General features: G+C 32.6%; 1 protein-coding gene across 1 annotated transcript; it reads left to right on the top strand.

Annotated features, from left to right (window-relative positions):
• Positions 1-3,867: 3,867 nt before the first annotated feature.
• On the top strand, positions 3,868-19,619 carry LOC149896453 (pro-neuropeptide Y-like). The gene is made up of 3 exons (XM_090117619.1): positions 3,868-3,914; positions 17,682-17,844; positions 19,093-19,619. Exons 2-3 carry the CDS (start codon positions 17,684-17,686, stop codon positions 19,208-19,210), a joined length of 279 nt encoding a protein of 92 aa, XP_089973745.1. The 5' UTR covers positions 3,868-3,914; positions 17,682-17,683; the 3' UTR covers positions 19,211-19,619.
• The last annotated feature ends 322 nt before the right edge of the window (positions 19,620-19,941 follow it).

The raw sequence follows: 19,941 nt of genomic DNA, 5'->3' as shown, positions 1-19,941 counted from the left end.
ATGAAGAGAGGATATATGTAAAACAAATTAATTTTAATAATGAAAAAGGGGAAAACATGTTATTTAACCCTATCGTACATGGTTATGTTGAAATGGTTACCAAACTAATAGAAATACTAACAAATCCATACAAATATTATAAATGCGAAAGTAACTCTGTCTGTCTGTCTGTTACTCAATCACGCCTATACTACTGAACCAATTTGCATGAAATTTGGTATGGAGATATTTTGATACCCGAGAAAGGACATAGGCTACTTTTTACCCCGGAACATAGGAACTATGCGGGTTTTTCTTTCACTGCGCGGGCGAAGCCGGGGGCGGAAAGCTAGTTTTAAATAAATTTTTAAAATTATAAAAGAATTCAATCGCCTTATATACAATATTAAGAAAACCGACTTCGTCTGGAATTAATTAACTTAGAAATTGAATTAAAATCTATACTTATAATAAATCTGTAGAGAGGCCAATTCTGTACATGAAATATATTTAAAAAAAACTATGAAGGGGTGATAAGGGATCGCTACTGATGCCAAAAATGCAATCAGTAAAATTTTTGTCTGTCTGTCTGTCTGTCTGTCTGTCTGTCTGTCTGTCTGTATATTCGTTATACAGGGTGTCCCACTATTGGTATACTAAGCGCGAAGGGACTTGTAGTTTTGCATACACTGATCACGTAAAAAATACTTAAACAACAAAATTACGTCAAAAATTTTTTGCTAAATTTTTCCTGAAAATCCATGTTTTCATCTCTAACTTCGCACAGACGGCATATACCGCTTCTCTAATGTGAGCATTTTGTCTATGAAAACATAATCTTAAACGATAGCTCATGTGCGGGTGGCAAAGTTGGGCGGGTTGCTTGTTATGGGTGTTCACAAAGAGTTTTAAGAATTCATCTATTTGAAAAAAAAATGCGTCTGGAATTTTATAAGTATTTTTTACGTACTCAGCGTATGCAAAACTATAACCTCCTTTGAGCTTAGTATACCAACAGTGGGACACCCTGTAGAAACAAAAACTACACGACGGATTTTAACCAAATTTGGCACAATTATTCTTCATACTCCTGGGCAGGTTATAGTAAAAGAATCATGTAAATCGGTGTAGAAACACCAAAGTTATACATAAAATACGCTATAAGTCATCGCGCGTGAATTACAGAATCATGCCATAAGGATTATTTTTGTGTATCAGTTGCCGCGTTCGACGCGCTTCGCGGCGGGAGCTATAAAAAGGCGGCGGGTCCGCACCCGTTTCGCGTTGTCACGGCATCACGTGTGAACGGCTGAACCGATTTCGATAATTCTTTTCTATTATATTCCTTGAAGTACGAGGATGGTTCTTATGTAGAGAAAACGTAAATATGTACCACGGGCGAAGCCGGGGCGGACCGCTAGTAATAAATAAATTGAAAATTAAATCCAATGTGAAGTCTTTACGCTGAATCTTTGACGAAATCTGAAGCTTATCAAATCAAGTACAAGTATCATTATGTAATACTAGCGGTCCGCCCCGGCTTCGCCCGTGGTACATATTTACGTTTTCTCTACATAAGAACCATCCTCGTACTTCAAGGAATATAATAAAAAAAGAATTATCGAAATCGGTTCAGCCGTTCTCGAGTTATGCGCTTACCAACACATTTTGCGATTCATTTTTATATATAAAGATTTGATTATTGGGAATCTCATTTATCTTCTTCTTTTTCTTATATATAAAAATGAATCGCAAAATATGTTGGTAAGCGCATAACTCGAGAACGGCTGAACCGATTTCGATAATTCTTTTTTTATTATATTCCTTGAAGTACGAGGATGGTTCTTATGTAGAGAAAACGTAAACATGTACCACGGGCGAAGCCGGGGCGGACCGCTAGTATATAATAATAATAGCATGTATTTATAAACCACATTAAAATATGTATACTTAATTTTCAAACCAAAATAGCCCAGCAACTTCGATGAATTTTAGTATAGAGATAGATCTTTCACGCTTAAACAAAACTTAAAGATTGTGAAATAAATAAAGTAGAAATTTGTATGATTAATAAAAAAATTATGATAATAAAAGTACTATAACTTCACAATGTTGCATACCGCCATCCAATTTATAGGACGGTAGTAAGATAAATGATTTTTAATATTGGCAAGCCGCATGGTGTAACGTTATTTTTGTAACTTGCAACATAGTATAGTAAGGTTCCATTTTTGCTAGTAGTTGTTATATTTTATCTACCTCCTATTAAAATTATAATTATGTATTCTCTTTGTTTGATATTTTAATACTCTTTCATGGGAAACCACTGAACGGATTTGATGTAACTTGGCAATAATATAGATTATCTATTACTTTTTAATATTATAAAGCTGAAGAGTTTTTTTGTTTGAACGCGCTAATCTCATGAACCACTGGAAAAATCAATTTATTACATGCACGCTCGCCTGACAGTTTACGCCCTGAATTGAACTGACTGGAAAATTCATATTATGATCGCATCAACCAGTTACCAGCCATGGCTATTGCGATCATAATTTGAATTTGCCAGTCAGTTCAAATCACGGCGTAAACTGTCTGGAAATAAGAAATACGGCCCCTGTTCTCGAAGCCCGGGCTTATCGACTCCGTTTTATACTATGTAGTGACGTAGAATATTTCTGTTCCCAAATTCTTAGGTAACCAAATTCTAACCAAGTGTACCCTGGTGACTGGATTTGTTCATTAAGAGGCATATCGCGATCTTAGGTTTAATTACAAAAACCATACCGCTATGCGTTCGCGATATCGCGGACAGGAGTGGGGTGGAGTGGTTGTTATGTAGGTATTTAGATTTTTTTGTAAAATATTTATAGCATTATTTTATTACAAATGTTATATTCTTATGATTTTTTCTAGGCTAGCGTGAAGTTTATTAGAAACCAACGAGCTAAACTGATAACTAACAATATAATGCCAATATGTATTATGCTATACGGATTGGTATACAGCTATACGTCTCTCTATAATATATGTATTAATTAAATTTTAGTATATTAAAGGAAAACTGACTTATTAACACAGCACAGTCCAAAGTACTTCAATCTTGAAATTTTGCATTACGCTTCCTTTTACAGTCTAGGTATAATCACAAAATATCTCCTTAAAGGTGGATTAAATATGATATTAGGATATAGATAATTTAGGAAATTTATGTTCATTTTGCAGCCATATCTCATATCCATACTTATATTATAAATGCGAAAGTAACTCTGTCTGTCTGTCTGTTACTCAATCACGCCTTAACTACTGAACCAATTTGCATGAAATTTGGTATAGAGATATTTTGATACCCGAGAAAGGACATATGCTACTTTTTACCCCGGGACATAGGATAGGTTTTATCCTATAGGACTGCGCGGGCGAAGCCGCGGGTGGAAAGCTAGTCTGTTATAAGTCAATCGAAACAGCCCGTCATTCAATGTACAACTTCTAACGTAGCGGACGTTATATAGAAGTTGTACATTATATTGAATGACGGGCTGTTTCGATTGACTTTTAACAGATATGGGCTGCAAAATAATTTCTTAACTGTCATCACTAGTATTTTCATTCACGAAATCGGGTCATGTACCTACCTAGTACCTCCTACTTATAGAAATAATAGTACCATTATTCACACATATTTTCTTTATATGAGTTTTATGTATATGCTTAAAAAAATACAATACATTTCAACATGAAGTGGGAACTTATGGACTTCAGATCCATGTATCTATTATATTTATTTAAAAAAATATTGTACACGAACATAGTCCCGCCTCTCCATAGCTCCCCTGTTCCACCCCGCCCACCTGTTACGAGCCCAACAGGTACATAAGCGGCTGAGAGACCCGCGCGAGTACACTCTCATACAGCGGCGGTAACAGCATCATCAGGTGAGCTGTTTTTTTTTTAATTTGTTAATAAGGCAAAGACTTTTTTTTTAATAAGGCAAAGGTTTTGTGAAAAAAAAATTGAAAGCGCGGGAAAATTTTGTAGAAAAAAAATATGGTGAACTTTTATATTTTCACGAAAGTTCGTGACGGTGAAAATTTTGCATTTTAGTAAAAATAATAATAAAATTCGGTTTCTTGTTAAAATATAGCTTCAATTTTATTAGAAAAAGACTCGATTAGTATTTATTGATTTAAAAAGGTTTGGAAATTCGGTAAAATTCAGTGATAACAATTTTATTGTTAAGGAATAATTTAAGAAATAGGAAATTGTGGTTTTACTTAAAGCTGCATTGATAGTAAAATTTTATTGCAAACTAGCGGTCCGCCTCGGCTTCGCCCGTGGTATATATTTACGTTTTCTCCACATAAGAACCATCCTCGTACTTCAAGGAATATAATAAAAAAATAATTATCGAAATCGGTTCAGCCGTTCTCGAGTTATGCGCTTACCAACACATTTTGCGATTCATTTTTATATATAAGATGATATGAAATATTATCTTACGTGTACGAAAAAAATAAAAAGCGCCTATAGGTATATTATTTTATTATAATTTTTTAAAATTAATATCTAATCTGAAATCTCGTATAATACAGAAGTTAATATTAATATATTATTTTATCAAAGACTAATTACACAAACTTTCAATTGAACTTAAATGTATCAGTCTCATTCTAAATTGTTAATTAAATAATTAGTTATTTATATTTTAGTACCTACCTACAAGTTAGTACATAAACGATAAACCTAATACCACCGAATACATCCAAAAAAAAATTTTTATTCATAAAATTTTGGTTCATAAAGGCATGTTCTAATTATTATTTTTAAAGTTTTCTATAATATCACTTTACAAACTGAAAATGTAAAAAAAGCTTCCGTGTATCAAATATCAAGTGTTTTTTATCAATATTTTGTAATAAATATTGTTTAAAAATGTGAGTCCTTGCTGCGAACCAGGAAGAATATATATGTGAATACTAGCAAACCTGGCGAACTCCGTTTCGCCACCAGAGACACCTTTTCTTTGCTATAAACCTCACAGAGCCCGAGACCTTTCCAACGAATGCAAAACCGTGGAAATCGGTTCGTGCGTTCTGGACTATATAAAAATAAGTCGGGTTTTCCTTCCTGACGCTATAACTCCAGAACGCACGAACCGATTTCCACGGTAGTAGGTACTAGCTTTCCGCTCGCGGCTTCGCCCGCTTTGTCTAAAACATAATAAATTATATACTAAAACCTTCCTCTTGAATCACTCTATCTATTAAAAAAAACCGCATCAAAATCCGTTGCGTAGTTTTAAATATTTAAGCATAGGTACATAGGGACATAGGGACAGAGAAAGCGACTTTGTTTTATACTATGTACTATGTAGTGATTTTAAAAATAATTAAACAAGCCTCTTTCAGGAATAATATATCTTTCTTTCTTCCTTTTGTAGTTTTTGAGTTAATTGTGTGATTTAAAAGTGTGATTTTGATTTTTGCACAATAAATGTCTGGTTTTGCGTCTATTGCACGACGAATTCCAGCAGCCAGCTATCCTTTATTCAAAATATGGGATAAGTACATAATATATGTATTTCTAAAATCGCTATAATTGTAATTCGAAACTAAATAATATTTTATAATCAAACTAGCTTACCACCCACGGCTTCGCCCGCTTATCTAAAACCTACTAAATTATATACCTACTAAAACCTTCCTCACTCTATCTATTAAAAAAACCACATCAAAATCTGTTGCGTAGTTTTAAAGATTTAAGCATACAAAGGGACATAGGGACAGAAAAAGCGACTTTGTTATATACATACTTACCTACTTTGTAGTGAAGAGCGACTTAAAACTGTTAACTTTTAGGCTCAAGTTTCTAAAATCAAACATTCGGGAAAATTAACAAATACATAAAATAAATGTTAAGAAAATTTATTAGGTCAACAATTAGTTAACTACATTAATAAGTTTATTAAAACTGTGCTCATACACACCAACATGCTTAATGTTTAAAAACTTTACAAAACTCGCGTTTATAAATACCAAAAGAAATAAAAATATTACTTACAACGTAACTTAAAATGTTGTACTTTGCGACTATACTACTTACTTTAGTAATAAGTAAGTAACTATGTATGTATAATATATTTTAGTTCAAAGAATTTGACTCTGAAGTCAAAAGCAAATGCATAAAACTTCGTTAATATTTCGTTCTATAAAGTTGCAAAGTTTTGTCTATTTCCAACTTTTGTGTTGCGTTTTATGAATTACTAGCCGCGCCCCGCGGTTTCACCCGCGTGGCTCGGCTCCTGTTGGTCTTAGCGTGATGATTTAAAGCCTATAGCCTTCCTCGATAAATGAGCTATCTAACACCGAAAGAATTTTTCAAATCGGACCAGTTGTTCCCGAGATTAGCGCGTTCAAACAAACAAACAAACAAGCTCTTCAGCTTTATAATATTAGTAAAGATTATTTGTGTTGTATAATACATATTATTATTGATGTTATTTTATTTGTGTTGAATAGATAGTCCTTTGATCGAGGAAGGCTTTAATAACACCCTTATTACTTCAAATGAATGCGGAACAGCTATAACAATAATAATAGTTTAAAAAAACTAAAAAAACACGCTTTTTATAGAAAACCGAACTAAAAAATAGAAAATTTTATCAAATTAGTGTATTGTCATCGGTCCTCAATAAATCTACAAAGTTTGAACGAAATCTGGCCGTTTAAAGTGGGTCAAAATCGCGCCCAAAGAAGTCGGTTACAAACAAACAAACATACAGGTGAAGCTAATTAAAGCGTGTAATAATAATAAAAAAGAGCATGTGTGCCGAGCACTCGTGTCAGAAGTGAAACTTCTCTGCCAAGATTCAAAGATACCAAATTCGTCGCCTTAACTCAAAGATTTGACGGCAATGACGTCATGACATGACGCGACCATGAAATTTTACTCTCAACGCGCCTAAAGAAGTTTCACTTCAAAAAATATAAAAGTAGATTACCTACACTAACATCTTTTACCAACAGTCAATCAAACTAAAGTTATTTTAGACACAAAACACTATCAAAATGAATCGACCTCTTAGTGAAATTAAATAATAATATTTCACGTCGGATCTCAAATGTAAAGAGTGCTCAATAAAGCTTCAAAATACATTTATTATGAAATGACAATGAGACGCCATTTTAACAAAACTGTCAAAGAAAGCGTATGATTAAATGTACTTTCTACAATGACCATTATGTGGCCAAATAATATAATAGATTTGAATCGTATCAGTTAAAATGTTTTTCTTTGATTTGTGTAAGGTAAATGTGTATAAAAGGGTTTTTTGTGGTCTATTCTTTAAAGATATCGGACAATACTGTAGGTTTTTAATAGATTTGTGTCAAATCGTCTCATGTCTTGGCGGAAGAATTTTATATATTACCTTCAGCTGTACGACTGTATATCCGACTCCCTAATACTTCAGTCTTTCCAAAGATCGATGAAAAATGAAAATACATTAATTCTAATCTTATTAAAGCGTGTTTTTAACTTTTTTCAACATTTATTCCATCAGGTGTATCGATTTAATTATAAATATATTTTCGCAAAAGCAATTCGAAATCAAACTTTAATTCAATTGTTTTTTGTAAATAAGTGTTAATCACAACTTAAGTAATAGACTATAATTAGAAATTTTCAACAACTTTTAAAAAGACAGGAGGGTCCAAATTGAAATTGAAATTTTTATTTAATTATATTGTAGACATACCTACTTATATGATTATTATTTATTAATAATATGAACAAGACATAAATATAGAATCCAAATAAATAAAATAAATGTATAAATAAACGGGTGTTGTCTTAAATTTGACAATAATTACTTTAAACGAATTGATAACCTCCTCGTTTTTTTTGAAGTCGGTTAATTAGGAAAACTTCATGTAGGTTAATGTAAATCTAACCCTCCTTCTGGCTCGTCCGGTAAATCCCATAATTCGAATGGATTTACAATGAACATTATCTGGCAACACAGTCGTTAAAAATAATTGGTGATTCACCAATTGGGTATAAATCACGTTTAAGGACTATAAAGTTAAGTTGCTTAGGATTAACTTAATTGTAATTAAGTCGATATATATAAGTTGGTAGATAACTACATAGAAATACATACATGTTGATCGATTTGAATGTAACGTTTATTTATGTTACTATATAATATACTTAGATAATATAATTATATACGTTTAATTGACTATTCAGACTTATAAAAAGTTTATATTGTATCAAAATAATAGTTTTGAGCTCGAGTTGAAATTACTCGGTTTAATATGTCGCGCCACCAAGATCCTATAACTATGTATACCTATTGATATTTAAAAAAATTAAAGCATAATATTTTTTCCGCTTAAACTTATTATTTATCAGGTAGTAATTAGACAATACTTAACAAAAAATTCAAATAACAATTTAAAGAAAGAAATGCGTCTGTTTTTTTTTAGATATTTTTTTTAACATTTCGTGTTACTTAGACCTGCTTTATTTCAGACGTAGGCTAAATTTTTATTAATTTTAACCCGGTCCAAGGAAGAATTTAATGTCAGAATAAAACAATAAAAGAAAAAAAAATGTTAAAAATAACGTATTCACCCACAATAACAATTAAACTACAGAAACTTTGAAAGAAAATTATAAACTTTAAAACTACTGTCACGTTTCTCGTTATGTGTTGCCATGCGTGAAAACAATATCCGACGCGGACTGAATTCCCGCCTTTGAGTTGGCAACACTATTTAACATGCAAAATGCGCGCGAACACGAATTTTACAAAATTCACACACCATAGATGGATTTCGTAATTAATATATTCAAATTAGGTTTATTACTGCGTTGTTTTAAAAATATGATGCTATCATTCTAAAAATAATTAAGGTGAATTATTAAATAGGAATCTATGGCATGCATTTGTATCAAAAAATGCTGAATAACTACAGTTTCTATTATTATTTTATTTTATTTTTTGAATCTTATACCTATAAACGCTTAAAAAATTTCATAATAGGTATTTCTGATACTAGATAGTTACATCATACAATATTTCAACCACAGATTTCAACACTATTTTAATAGAACCATAGACAATTTAAACCTTTTTTTTTCACAAAAGAGTTTTTAGGATTTGATAAAGTCTGTCCACGTAAATTGTCGAGGTCTGCTAGCTTCTCTTACCTAATACTTAATGAGATATTTTTCCAGGAAAGACAATATTTGTAGGTACGTAATTATTTAAATTTAAGCCCTAGGGACTGTACCGTATCTGAATCCTTTACAGTAATTAAGCAATAACATAATAAATACATACTAATAAATGTATCTTTAGTAATGTTTAATTTCAACAAATATTTGTAAATAAGCTCGCCTACGATTTCGTTTTTAAATAACATTTTTACGTACAAAATACCTACATATTAAACGTTATCTAGGTATACGAAGATTTTTGAGTTTCAGTGTTGTACTTGCCCTATGCAAAAACTGATAGACCGATTTTTATGAACGCACTAGCTGCGCTCCGCGGTTTCACCCGCGTGGCTCCGCTCCTGTTGGTCTTAGCGTGATGATATATAGCCTATAACCTTTCTCGATAAATGGGCTATCTAACACCGAAAGAATTTTTCAAATCGGATCAGTAGCAAGCGCGGATCCAGGGGGGGGTCACGGGGTCATGACCCCCCCCTGGGATAGGTGATAGGTCCGCGACCTAAGTGGACCACTAATTTAATATTAACTTTTTTAAATTAACAAATTAATACATACATACATACATTAATACAATATGATGTTTTTATTGAATTTTGAGACATAAAAGTAATATAGAACAATGAAATCAATTACAAACGGTAACGGAAGAGAATATAACAAAAATTATAGAAAAAGTTTATTAGGGTCGACCTGTGGTCGTAATTTAAGGACAAATAACAGGTTTTTCGATTAAAAAAAAAATACAACTGCGGAATAAAGTGTAATGGTAAAGTTGTATGTAATTAATTTTTTTTCTACAACTTTTGCTGTTACACTTTTCACACAAAACCTCTAATATCGAAATATCGCAGTTCGTGGATAAGACATAAAATAGCAAATTTTTTTTTAAATGAACAATAGAAAATACAGTCAAATTACACCAAAAAAAAATTGCCAAGTGCGCGTCGGACTCGCGCACCGAGGACTCCGAGCAAACATATTTTTTCATTAAGTTGTATCTTACAATTTTGTTTAAAGGATTTTTTTCTTTATCTGTGCTTGTAAGTGCTTAAGTCGTTGCTTTTAACCAAATATCAAGACTGTGTTCACGGGAAGTACCTTGTAGGTTTTGATTGATGATTCCCTTGCAAGTAGTTGCGAATTACAGAATATGCGGCTCTAATTGCTTTTTCTTCAGATTGCGTTGACATAGAATTTGAATTAAATAACAGATTTAAGTTATTATAGACCTGAGTTCTGATGTAAATATCAATTAAATACATGTAGACGTTCATGAGTAAAGGGGTTGTAAGTTTAAAATTATTAAAAAAATATATTTTTAATTAATTTAATTAAATAATTAGGGTTTTCGCAGTTATTACTACATCTGTGCTATAACACGATACTTTTTACTCAATTTAAAGACTGTGTTTACGGGACAGGGTGCTCCCTGCAGGTATTGATTCCCTTGCTAATGTCGAAATCCTACGGTCTACGGTCCCTTGATGCTGTGAAAAATTCAAACGTTTTAGCCAACGCAATCAAAAGATGCAGCTGTAATTGCTGAAATTTTTCGACACTCCCTAAGAAATCAAAACCTACAGGGTAGCTCCCGAGTACACAGAGTCATGAAATTTAGTACAATCAAACGTCTTATAACGCAGACTAGCTTACCGCCCGCGGCTTCGCCCGCTTTCTCTAAAACCTTATAAATTATATACTATTCCTCTTGAATCACTCTATCTTTAAAAAAACTGCATCGAAATTCGTTGCGTAGTTTTAAAGATTTAATCATACATAGGGACATAGGCACAGAAACAACGACTTTGTTTACTAATTGCGAAAAGCATGAATTTTTCCTTAGATTATAATAAAAAAAAAATTTAACTTACAACCCATTACTTGTTACTTGTTACTCATGAACGCTGACATGTATTAACTTGATATTCATACCAAAAACTCAAGTCTTTAATACCTTTACGCTATACTAAAATCAAACTTCTATGTCAACGAATCAGAAGATATACCTAGCCGTAAATGCCGAAAAATTTCGCAAATTTCGACATTCGCAAGGGAATCAAAACTCAAAACCTACAGGGTACTTTCCGTAAACTCAGAATCTTGAAATTCAGTACAAAGCAACATCTTATAGTACAGATACAGGAATAATTGCAAAAAATATATATATTTTCAAGTTTGTCTGCCTGTCAAAACCCTTTTTCTCAGGAACGCGTGGAGGTATCAATCTGAAATTCATAGGTCGAATACTCAAATCTACGGTTCCTTATAGCTGTGAAAAAATCAACTTATAAGCCAACGCAATCAAAAGATACAGCCGTTTATGCGATAAATTATCGCAAATTTCGACATTATCGCAAGGGAATCAAAATCTATAGGTATTGTACTACTTCCTGTGAACACAGAGTTCTGAAATTTGGTTAAAAGCAATGTCATCACAGATGGAGGAAAAATTGCTAAAACATACATTTCATGCTTATCAACATTCGCAAGTGTTGTCAGGAATGAAAACCTACAGGGTAAGTACTTCCCGTGAACACAGAATCTTGATATTTAATCTTTATTTAATAGAAACTTACGTATAGCACAGATAAAGGAAAAATCGCAAAAAGCATAAATTTAATATTAAAACATATAAAAATGTTTGTACGGAACTCTTGGTTCGCCAATCCGACTCGCACTTGACCATTTTTTTAATCTACGTATCAATTAAATTACCAAAATATAGCTTTTGAAAATTGACCACGTCTATGTGACCCCCCCCCTGGCACTAAAGCTGGATCCGCCCTTGATCAGTAGTTCCCGAGATTAGCGCGTTCCATCAAACAAACAAACAAACAAACAAACTCTTCAGCTTTATAATATTATAGTATAGCTTTATATCGGACACACTATAAAGTAGGTAATAACCTTATTAGTATCCTAAATACCGTATTATATATGTATGTATAAAATTTCTTGCAAACTGACCAAAAGTCGAATTTAAAAATAAAACACCTAAAATAAATTCGAGTTCATAGTACGCAAGTCTATTTTCGGAATAATTATTTAATATTAAAACACATATTCATATCTCAATTTTATATTTCACAATGCAAGTTTACATAAAAGAAAACACGCTGCATTGGTATTAATCTTCACAATGAAGCAATCGGTACATTTTGATTACATACTATACAAGTATACTTTACAGTGTGCTTATAGTGCACCTACGCGTTGTGAGGCGTCAAATCGGCTAGGGATGGTCTGGTTTTTATCGATAGTTCGATATCGATATTTTTTGTCATTATTTCTGAAGAGCAAAATTTCAATGTCGCGTCATGGCAATGCCGTCACGTCGTGGAGTAAGGCGACGATTTTGGTATCTTTGAATCTTGCCAAAGAATTTCTACTTGTGACACGTGTGCTCGGCACACACGCTCTTTTTCTTATAAATTAAATTTAGGAAGAAGCAGTTGTTTACTTTAAAATAATAAAAAAATCGTTTATACATAATTAATGCTTGTCAGTGCTGACACGCTTGTCTTTAGTGCCTCTTTTAAAATATTAAATTTGATGTCCATAATCGAACTTGTTAAAAGCTCAAAAATATCTGATGAGAAAAAAATATTACATACTTAATACGCCAATTTACTTATCGTAGGTGCAATAATATTACCTACACATGAAGCTAACAAAATGCCCTCTATTTCAAAGATTTTATACCTGCAGAGAAAGCTTTAACAAAATGTATTTGAAAGTAATTTTTAAATACTAAACGCTCTAAACGATACAATTGCAAAAATTGCTTGCGCTAAATTGTCGATTATCGATAAACACATCACTAGAACGGTAAACTGTTCATAACAACGACGATTTATAGGAAGGGGAGCATCCGTTTATCGGTGAAAAATAAAACATTATCTTGTATTTCCGAACGATAACATTATATAATTTAACAATTTTCTTTTTATTATTCTATGGTTTACGGGTTTATTTTTGTTTTATCTGTGGCAGATTTTCTATTATTATGTGTAATTGGTTTAAACTTTATTGGTTTATGTGGTGTACTATAAGCGCGAAGGGATTTGTAGTTTTGCATACACTGATCACGTAAAAAAATACTTAAACAAAAAAAAATTTTTTGCTAAATTTTTCCTTAAAAATTGATGGATGGTTTATTGCAATAGCATAAACACCTTAATAAATTTTCTAAATAAATTATTGATGTACCTACGTACGAAAATGTTATTTTTAATTGAAGGTAAGTATTTCTTTTAAAAAATTACCTTTGTACTAAGAAATTAACTAAGTATATCAGCTACTTACCTTCTTAGCTGTAATTTTCTTTTTAGTTTTTCCGTTCGTAAAAACTACAATGAAAACTTGTAACGAATAAACGAAACTAGCCTAATATCTAAAACTAGCTAGCTGCTTTTTGTTACATTTTTCGCAGTTATTATCGTAACATAAGTATAGAAAAATTCAACGAACAAAAAACAAAAAAAAATCATAATCTATTCAGTCGTTCTCACTTATAGGTAGGTAAGTGGTGTAATATAAAGTAAAATAGAGTCGTATAAAATAATTTTAGCAAATTAATTTTAACCATAACCTATATCTCAACCATATTGCATTACACCAAAAACAATAAATCTACAGTAAATAGCCATAGGCAGTACACCCACTTTACCCCCCACATGTGATTTAGTAATACGTGTTTTGTATCGTAAATCAGGAAATATAAGACTAGTATTAACCCACGACTTCGGTTGTAGTAGGTGTATTGTATACTACAAACGCCTACTTACTCGTAATACTAGAGTTAGCTACTATTTAGTATCTGTGGTAATAATATACTATGGTAATAGGAATTTTTTAATTATTAGAGATAGTATTTATTATAATCAAAATTGTCTGGTTTTAAAGAGAAGATAATCGTTTCTTTTTAAGGATTTTCAGTAGTTTAGGCTTGATTGGGTAACAGACAGACAGAGTTACTTTCGCATTTATAATATTAGTATGGATATAGAATAGCTTTCTTAACGAAGGTTTAAGTACCTATATAACTTAAACCTTTCTTTTCTGCTGGTTAAATGCAAAGCGGGCGAAGCCGCGGGCTGAGAACTAGGAGATATAGAATAAAACAAAGTCGCTTCCCGCTGCCTGTCCTAATAAAATTCTAAAATCTTTAAAACTACGCAACGGATTTTGATGCGTTTTTTAAAAGATAGAGTTCTCGAGGAAGGTAGCCGACATCAGTATACAAATATAAATAAATTTAGACAAAGCGAAAGCGCGGTTGGAACCCTAGCTCCACAAGAGTACTTAGCCCACATTAAAATGACAATATTAAAATTATAAACGTTTGTTTATATCGGCTCGTTTGACGCTCTGCTTTGTTTGTAAAACCCTCGATGCACTATCACTTTAGTGAAAACTGCCCGCCTATTTATAGCGTTTATTAGTTAATGCATTTCGAGTGCTTGTGGTCATTTTATGGATGACAGGGACTTAATGACAAACGCGAAATTACATCATTTCTAAACGGTGATTGATAAAATTTAAAATAGCTTTGTATATTTAAATGTAGAATTCAGTATTTCTAATTTCTATAACTCATGTTCTGATCTATAACGTATATTTCTGTAAAGTTTCATCCAAAACCGTCTAGCACCTACCTAGTTGTTACGTGAAATTCCATCCATGGATGGATGGATGTTTGTCGTTCTTTCACGTAAAAACTACTGAACCGATTACAATGAAATTTGGTAGATATGTCTGGTAAGCTGAAGACCCTGAAGCTGATTGCTGAAGACCATAGGCTTTTTATCCCGAAAATACCACAGGAACGGGTACAATGCGGGTTTTTCTTTGAAAACGCGGGCGAAGCCGCGAGCGGAAATCTAGTACATAGTTTGCTATAATCTAAATTCTAAAACATCGCCATATAAACGCACCCTTAACAGAAGTTTCCAGACGAACCGGCGCGCAAAAGATAGTTAATTAAAATGCGTATAAAGAGAAGATCGTAATTAAGTTTAAGCCAGCGTTAACTGGCTGTTAAAACTTAACCACGCTTTAGATAGGGGCGGATGTTTATCAAACATACTTCAAAGTGAGACTTAGAAATATGACTGTTTGAACTATAATTTGCACGGGTTTTATTTTATACTAGCTGCATCCCGCGGTTTCATCCGCGTAAATTAGCTTTTCTTTTTAATCGTTATGAAATATCAGAATATAAATTAGCCTTAGTTACTTCTCAGTACATAGGCTATCTGTCAGTGAAAGTCCCATCAAAATCGGTCCCGCCGTTCCTCAGATTAGCCGGAGCAAACGGACAGACAGACAAAAATTGTAAAAATTACTATTTTGATGTATTATATGCTACAGTCAAAACCTTGAACCAGTCAATATCCTTATTGACGGTTATTAAGGTTATTGACTAAAGGCATCGTTTAATATCCTTATTGACTGATTTTATCTCACAAAATCAGTTAATAAGGTTATTGACCGACACCCTTAGTCAATTGACTGGTTCAGGGTTTTGACTGTAACATATAATATACTAGCGGTCCGCCCCGGCTTCGCCCGTGGTACATATGAAAAATAGATGTTGGCCGATTCTCAGACTTACCCGATATGCACAGAAAATTTCATGAGAATCGGTCCACCCGTTTCGGAGGAGTATGCAGACTAACATTGTGACACGAGAATTTTATATATAAGAAGAAGATATACCGTGTTTACATATCTATACGCATAATTCGTTAAAAGTGGTTATTTTAATATTAACAACAGACTCAACTCCAATTTTATTATTGGTATCAAAAGACTAGTTCGTTCATGTGACTATGTCTGTGTTAAATACGGGAGAATATTTACGCTACTTACTGACTTACATACTACCTACATACAATACGTAATTCGTAGATCCATAAATGTTCATTGTACCCTCAAATAAAATAAGTATTTTTTTAAACGTAACTACGTGACAGTGAAGAAGGTTTTTCTAATCAAGATCAATATATCACTACCAAATCCTTGCATTATAGATTTCAGAATATTTAAGAAATCTCGATTTCAATTTTCAATGTATTTTTTTCTTACTGACTGACCGATTGGCTTGGTTGGTAGCCCTGCCTTCCAAGCCAGAGGTCGTGGGTTCGATTCCCACCCGGGGCAAATATTTCTGTGTTAAATATAGATGTTTGCTCTTTGTCTGGGTGTTAATTATCTATATATATATGTATTTATTTAAAATTAAATATAATACATATATGTTTGTTTATCAGCCATCTGGTTTCCATAACACAAACGAAAGCTAGTATGGGATCAGATCGTGCCGTGTATGAAAATTTGTAACTAAATATATATATTTAGTTATAAAAAGTACCTAACTAATATTAAAATTTGGCAGTTAGGTTCATATGTATTTAGGTATTTACAATAATTTTACAACCTTTTTGAAGGCAATTTATAGGTGTTTTCTACATTGTTATCACAACTTGAATATTAATTTCCGATAAAGATATAAGAATGCCGGTCCGTTAAAAAACCGATTATGTTATTAATAACTATTTAGGACTTTAGTATCGGGATTTTTGTGGTCAAATTATTTAGATATCTAATCTAAGGGCTTTTGGAGCCTGACATAACATATTTATGTTGCGTAATTGGATAAAATATTACAAAATAACTTTTACTGATTTATTTTATATAAAAAACTAGCGGTCCGCCCCGGCTTCGCCCGTGGTACCTACATATGAAAAATAGATGTTGGCCGATTCTCAGACTTACCCGATATGCACAGAAAATTTCATGAGAATCGGTCCACCCGATTCGGAGGAGTATGCAGACTAACATTGTGACACGAGAATTTTATATAAAAGAAGATTAGTTTTCCAGAAATGTCTTAAATGATAGGTATGGGTACCCACTACCCAGTTCCTTTTGCATGGAATTTTTTATACGGATTTTTCGAAACATTTTTAAATGTGTGACAATACTTATAATCTGATAGGACATGGATAGGACCAAATATTTACTTTAAAATAGTAAATACAATTAAATTTCAACATAAGCTTTGCATAGTTATAAATAAGTGTAGTAGTGAAGTCCGTATGGGGATGATAATAACAAATAAAAATGTAATGCTAGATTGAGAATATTTTTTTTCCACCGGGAATAAAACCCGAGTTTTAAACGCTCGGTTGTAGTAGCTCTACGCTCGAGCGTAGAACCTCAGTTCTAACTTCTACATGGTTCTACGCTCGAGCGTAGGCCGTAGGCGCTCCATGGTAATGAATGGCATTGTGTTAATAATCATGTAGTAACTAGTTAACTACTAACTTCATAAATGTACCATTATTATTTATTATTGACAGAAGTCTTTTAAATACAATGGCATTAGGACTTAGGTACGCTTATGTAACCTACTTAAAATTACTAAAATTGTTAATTATCATCCATTGCAGCCATGCGGAGCGTAGTCGCCATCTTGTTGTTGTCCGCCATTTTGTGCGCGACACTCGCGCAGTACCCGCGCCCGAGGCGGCCGGAGCGCTTCGATACCGCGGAACAGATATCCAACTATTTGAAGGAACTACAGGAGTATTATTCTGTACACGGCCGTGGACGGTGAGTCGTCTTTTTTATTTAAGTATTTATTTTTTATATATTTATTTATTTCTTGCAAAGCCGGCTACTCACGTAACTGCAGTAGGGGCAATATTGCACCCATAATAGGCTCCTAACTCCTTAATTGTAATGTGTATACTGTATAGGCAAGCAGGGGCAATTTAGAGAACAGCTGAAATTGCTTCGACCACCGTGCAACCGAGATTGTTCTAATATTGCCCCTGCGGGATGTACGTGAGTAGCCGGCTTTAATCCAACAGCTTTTATTTAACAATAGGTTTTGTTTAAGTTATTGCCAAATGCCAATAAAGGAACGTATTGTATTGGTTTATTTAAAAGATATCATGAACTAGGAAGGTTTTTGAAGTGAAACTTCTTTATGCTCGTTGAGAGTAAAATTTCAAGGTCATAGCATTTTCCGTCACGTCATGGAGTAAGGCGAAGATTTTTTTATCTTTGAATCTTGCCATAGAAGTTTCACTTCTGACACGTGTGCTCGTCACACATGCTGTTTTTTATGAATGTGTATGTTGTGTGTGAAAACTGAAAGGAGAAAGGTGATGGAAGATGGGAATTCAGAATAATGTTGTAACTAATATTAATATTTATAATAATTAGACTAGCGGTCCGCCCCGGCTTCACCCGTGGTACATATTTCGCAATAAAAGGTAGCCTATGTTCTTTCTCAGGGTCTAAAGATTATCTGTGCCAAATTTCATCAAAATCGGTCCAGTAGTTTATGCGTGAAAACCATACATACATACAAACCTTTCCTCTTTATAATATTAGTATAGAATAGATAATAATTTTAATAGCATTTAAATGAGGAATTTTTAATGAATGGAAATTCTTCTCGTTAGATGGCGAGAGCTGATGTCCTCTAGGCACATAAACATTCTGACAACATCGATTATCGGCTATTTTTTTACATAATATTTTTTGTTTAACTCCATTATCCATAATTTAATTAACGGAAAACCAACATCCCTTTACCTTGAAATTGATATTTTTTATGGCATTCAAATGCTTTATAAATATAAATTTATAGAAAAAAAATTCCTCGTGATCGAATTTTTTCTATTCTTTATAAATTTATACCCCTTTACCTACTAAAGTTGAGCTTACACCTGACAGTCGCAAACTCACAAATGAAAAGGAATTGCCTATATATACATAATATTTTAGGATCGCTAAAAAGTTGTTTTAAAGTTGACATTAAAATTTTAAAATAACAATTTTCTTTTTCAGATATGGCAAACGACAAATGCACATAGCAGACGCTTCTGTTATCTTCAAGGAAATGCCGTTTTTCGACCACAATGCAAACGACGATATACTATTCAAAAATTTCCCCTATAATAACTAACATAAGTTTCTAAAAACAATTGGACAACAGGCTTGATAAACGCGTATTTAAATCTAGTACATGGTAGCAATTAATTAATGAAATTAATTTAATTCCTACTAATTGTAGACTATTGTTGTAATTTTTATAATCTACCTTGAATATGGCAACATCACAAATTGTTTTTGCCGCGTAAATTTTTATTTTTTATTTCAATGGCGGCAAAGTGACAGTTATTACGATTTTTTTTTGTGAAATACTTAACTTGCCGTATGATTTTACTTATTAAGTTTTAAATAATGCCTAATCTAGTCAATTCGATATCCGTCTTCTGTCTAGTCAATTATGTGTTGCAGAAAATAAAATAATTTTCAGGCTGGGTGGAAATTATTTTTAGCATTGTAATTATTGTGTTATCTGTGAAATTATAACCATGTGATTATCAGGTGAATTTAATAAACTATTTTAAAATGCTGTTGTGTTGTTATTTACCCTACTTGATATACCTACAACATCCCACTATGTATTAGTAAAGCATTATATTGTCTGTGCTACTATTAAAATAATAATTAATCCTTAACTAATCTCAAAATATTTAAGTAGGCTAAAATGAGGCTAACTTTGTATCGTATTTATTTGATAACAAATTTAAATTTAAACTGTTTATTGATTAAGATTGGTCATTTATTGCTATAGATACCTAGTACCCACTTACTCATAACTGTATTTGAATTTAGGCCCACAATAAACCT

The sequence above is a fragment of the Colias eurytheme genome, chromosome 28 (assembly GCF_061535395.1).
Source record: "Colias eurytheme isolate Ceu_HAF_F1 chromosome 28, ilColEury1 Martin Lab GWU primary, whole genome shotgun sequence".
Taxonomy (NCBI): Eukaryota; Metazoa; Arthropoda; class Insecta; order Lepidoptera; family Pieridae; genus Colias; species Colias eurytheme.
The sequence above is the reverse complement of the archived record's forward strand: the minus strand, read 5'-3'. Positions and strand labels throughout refer to the sequence as shown.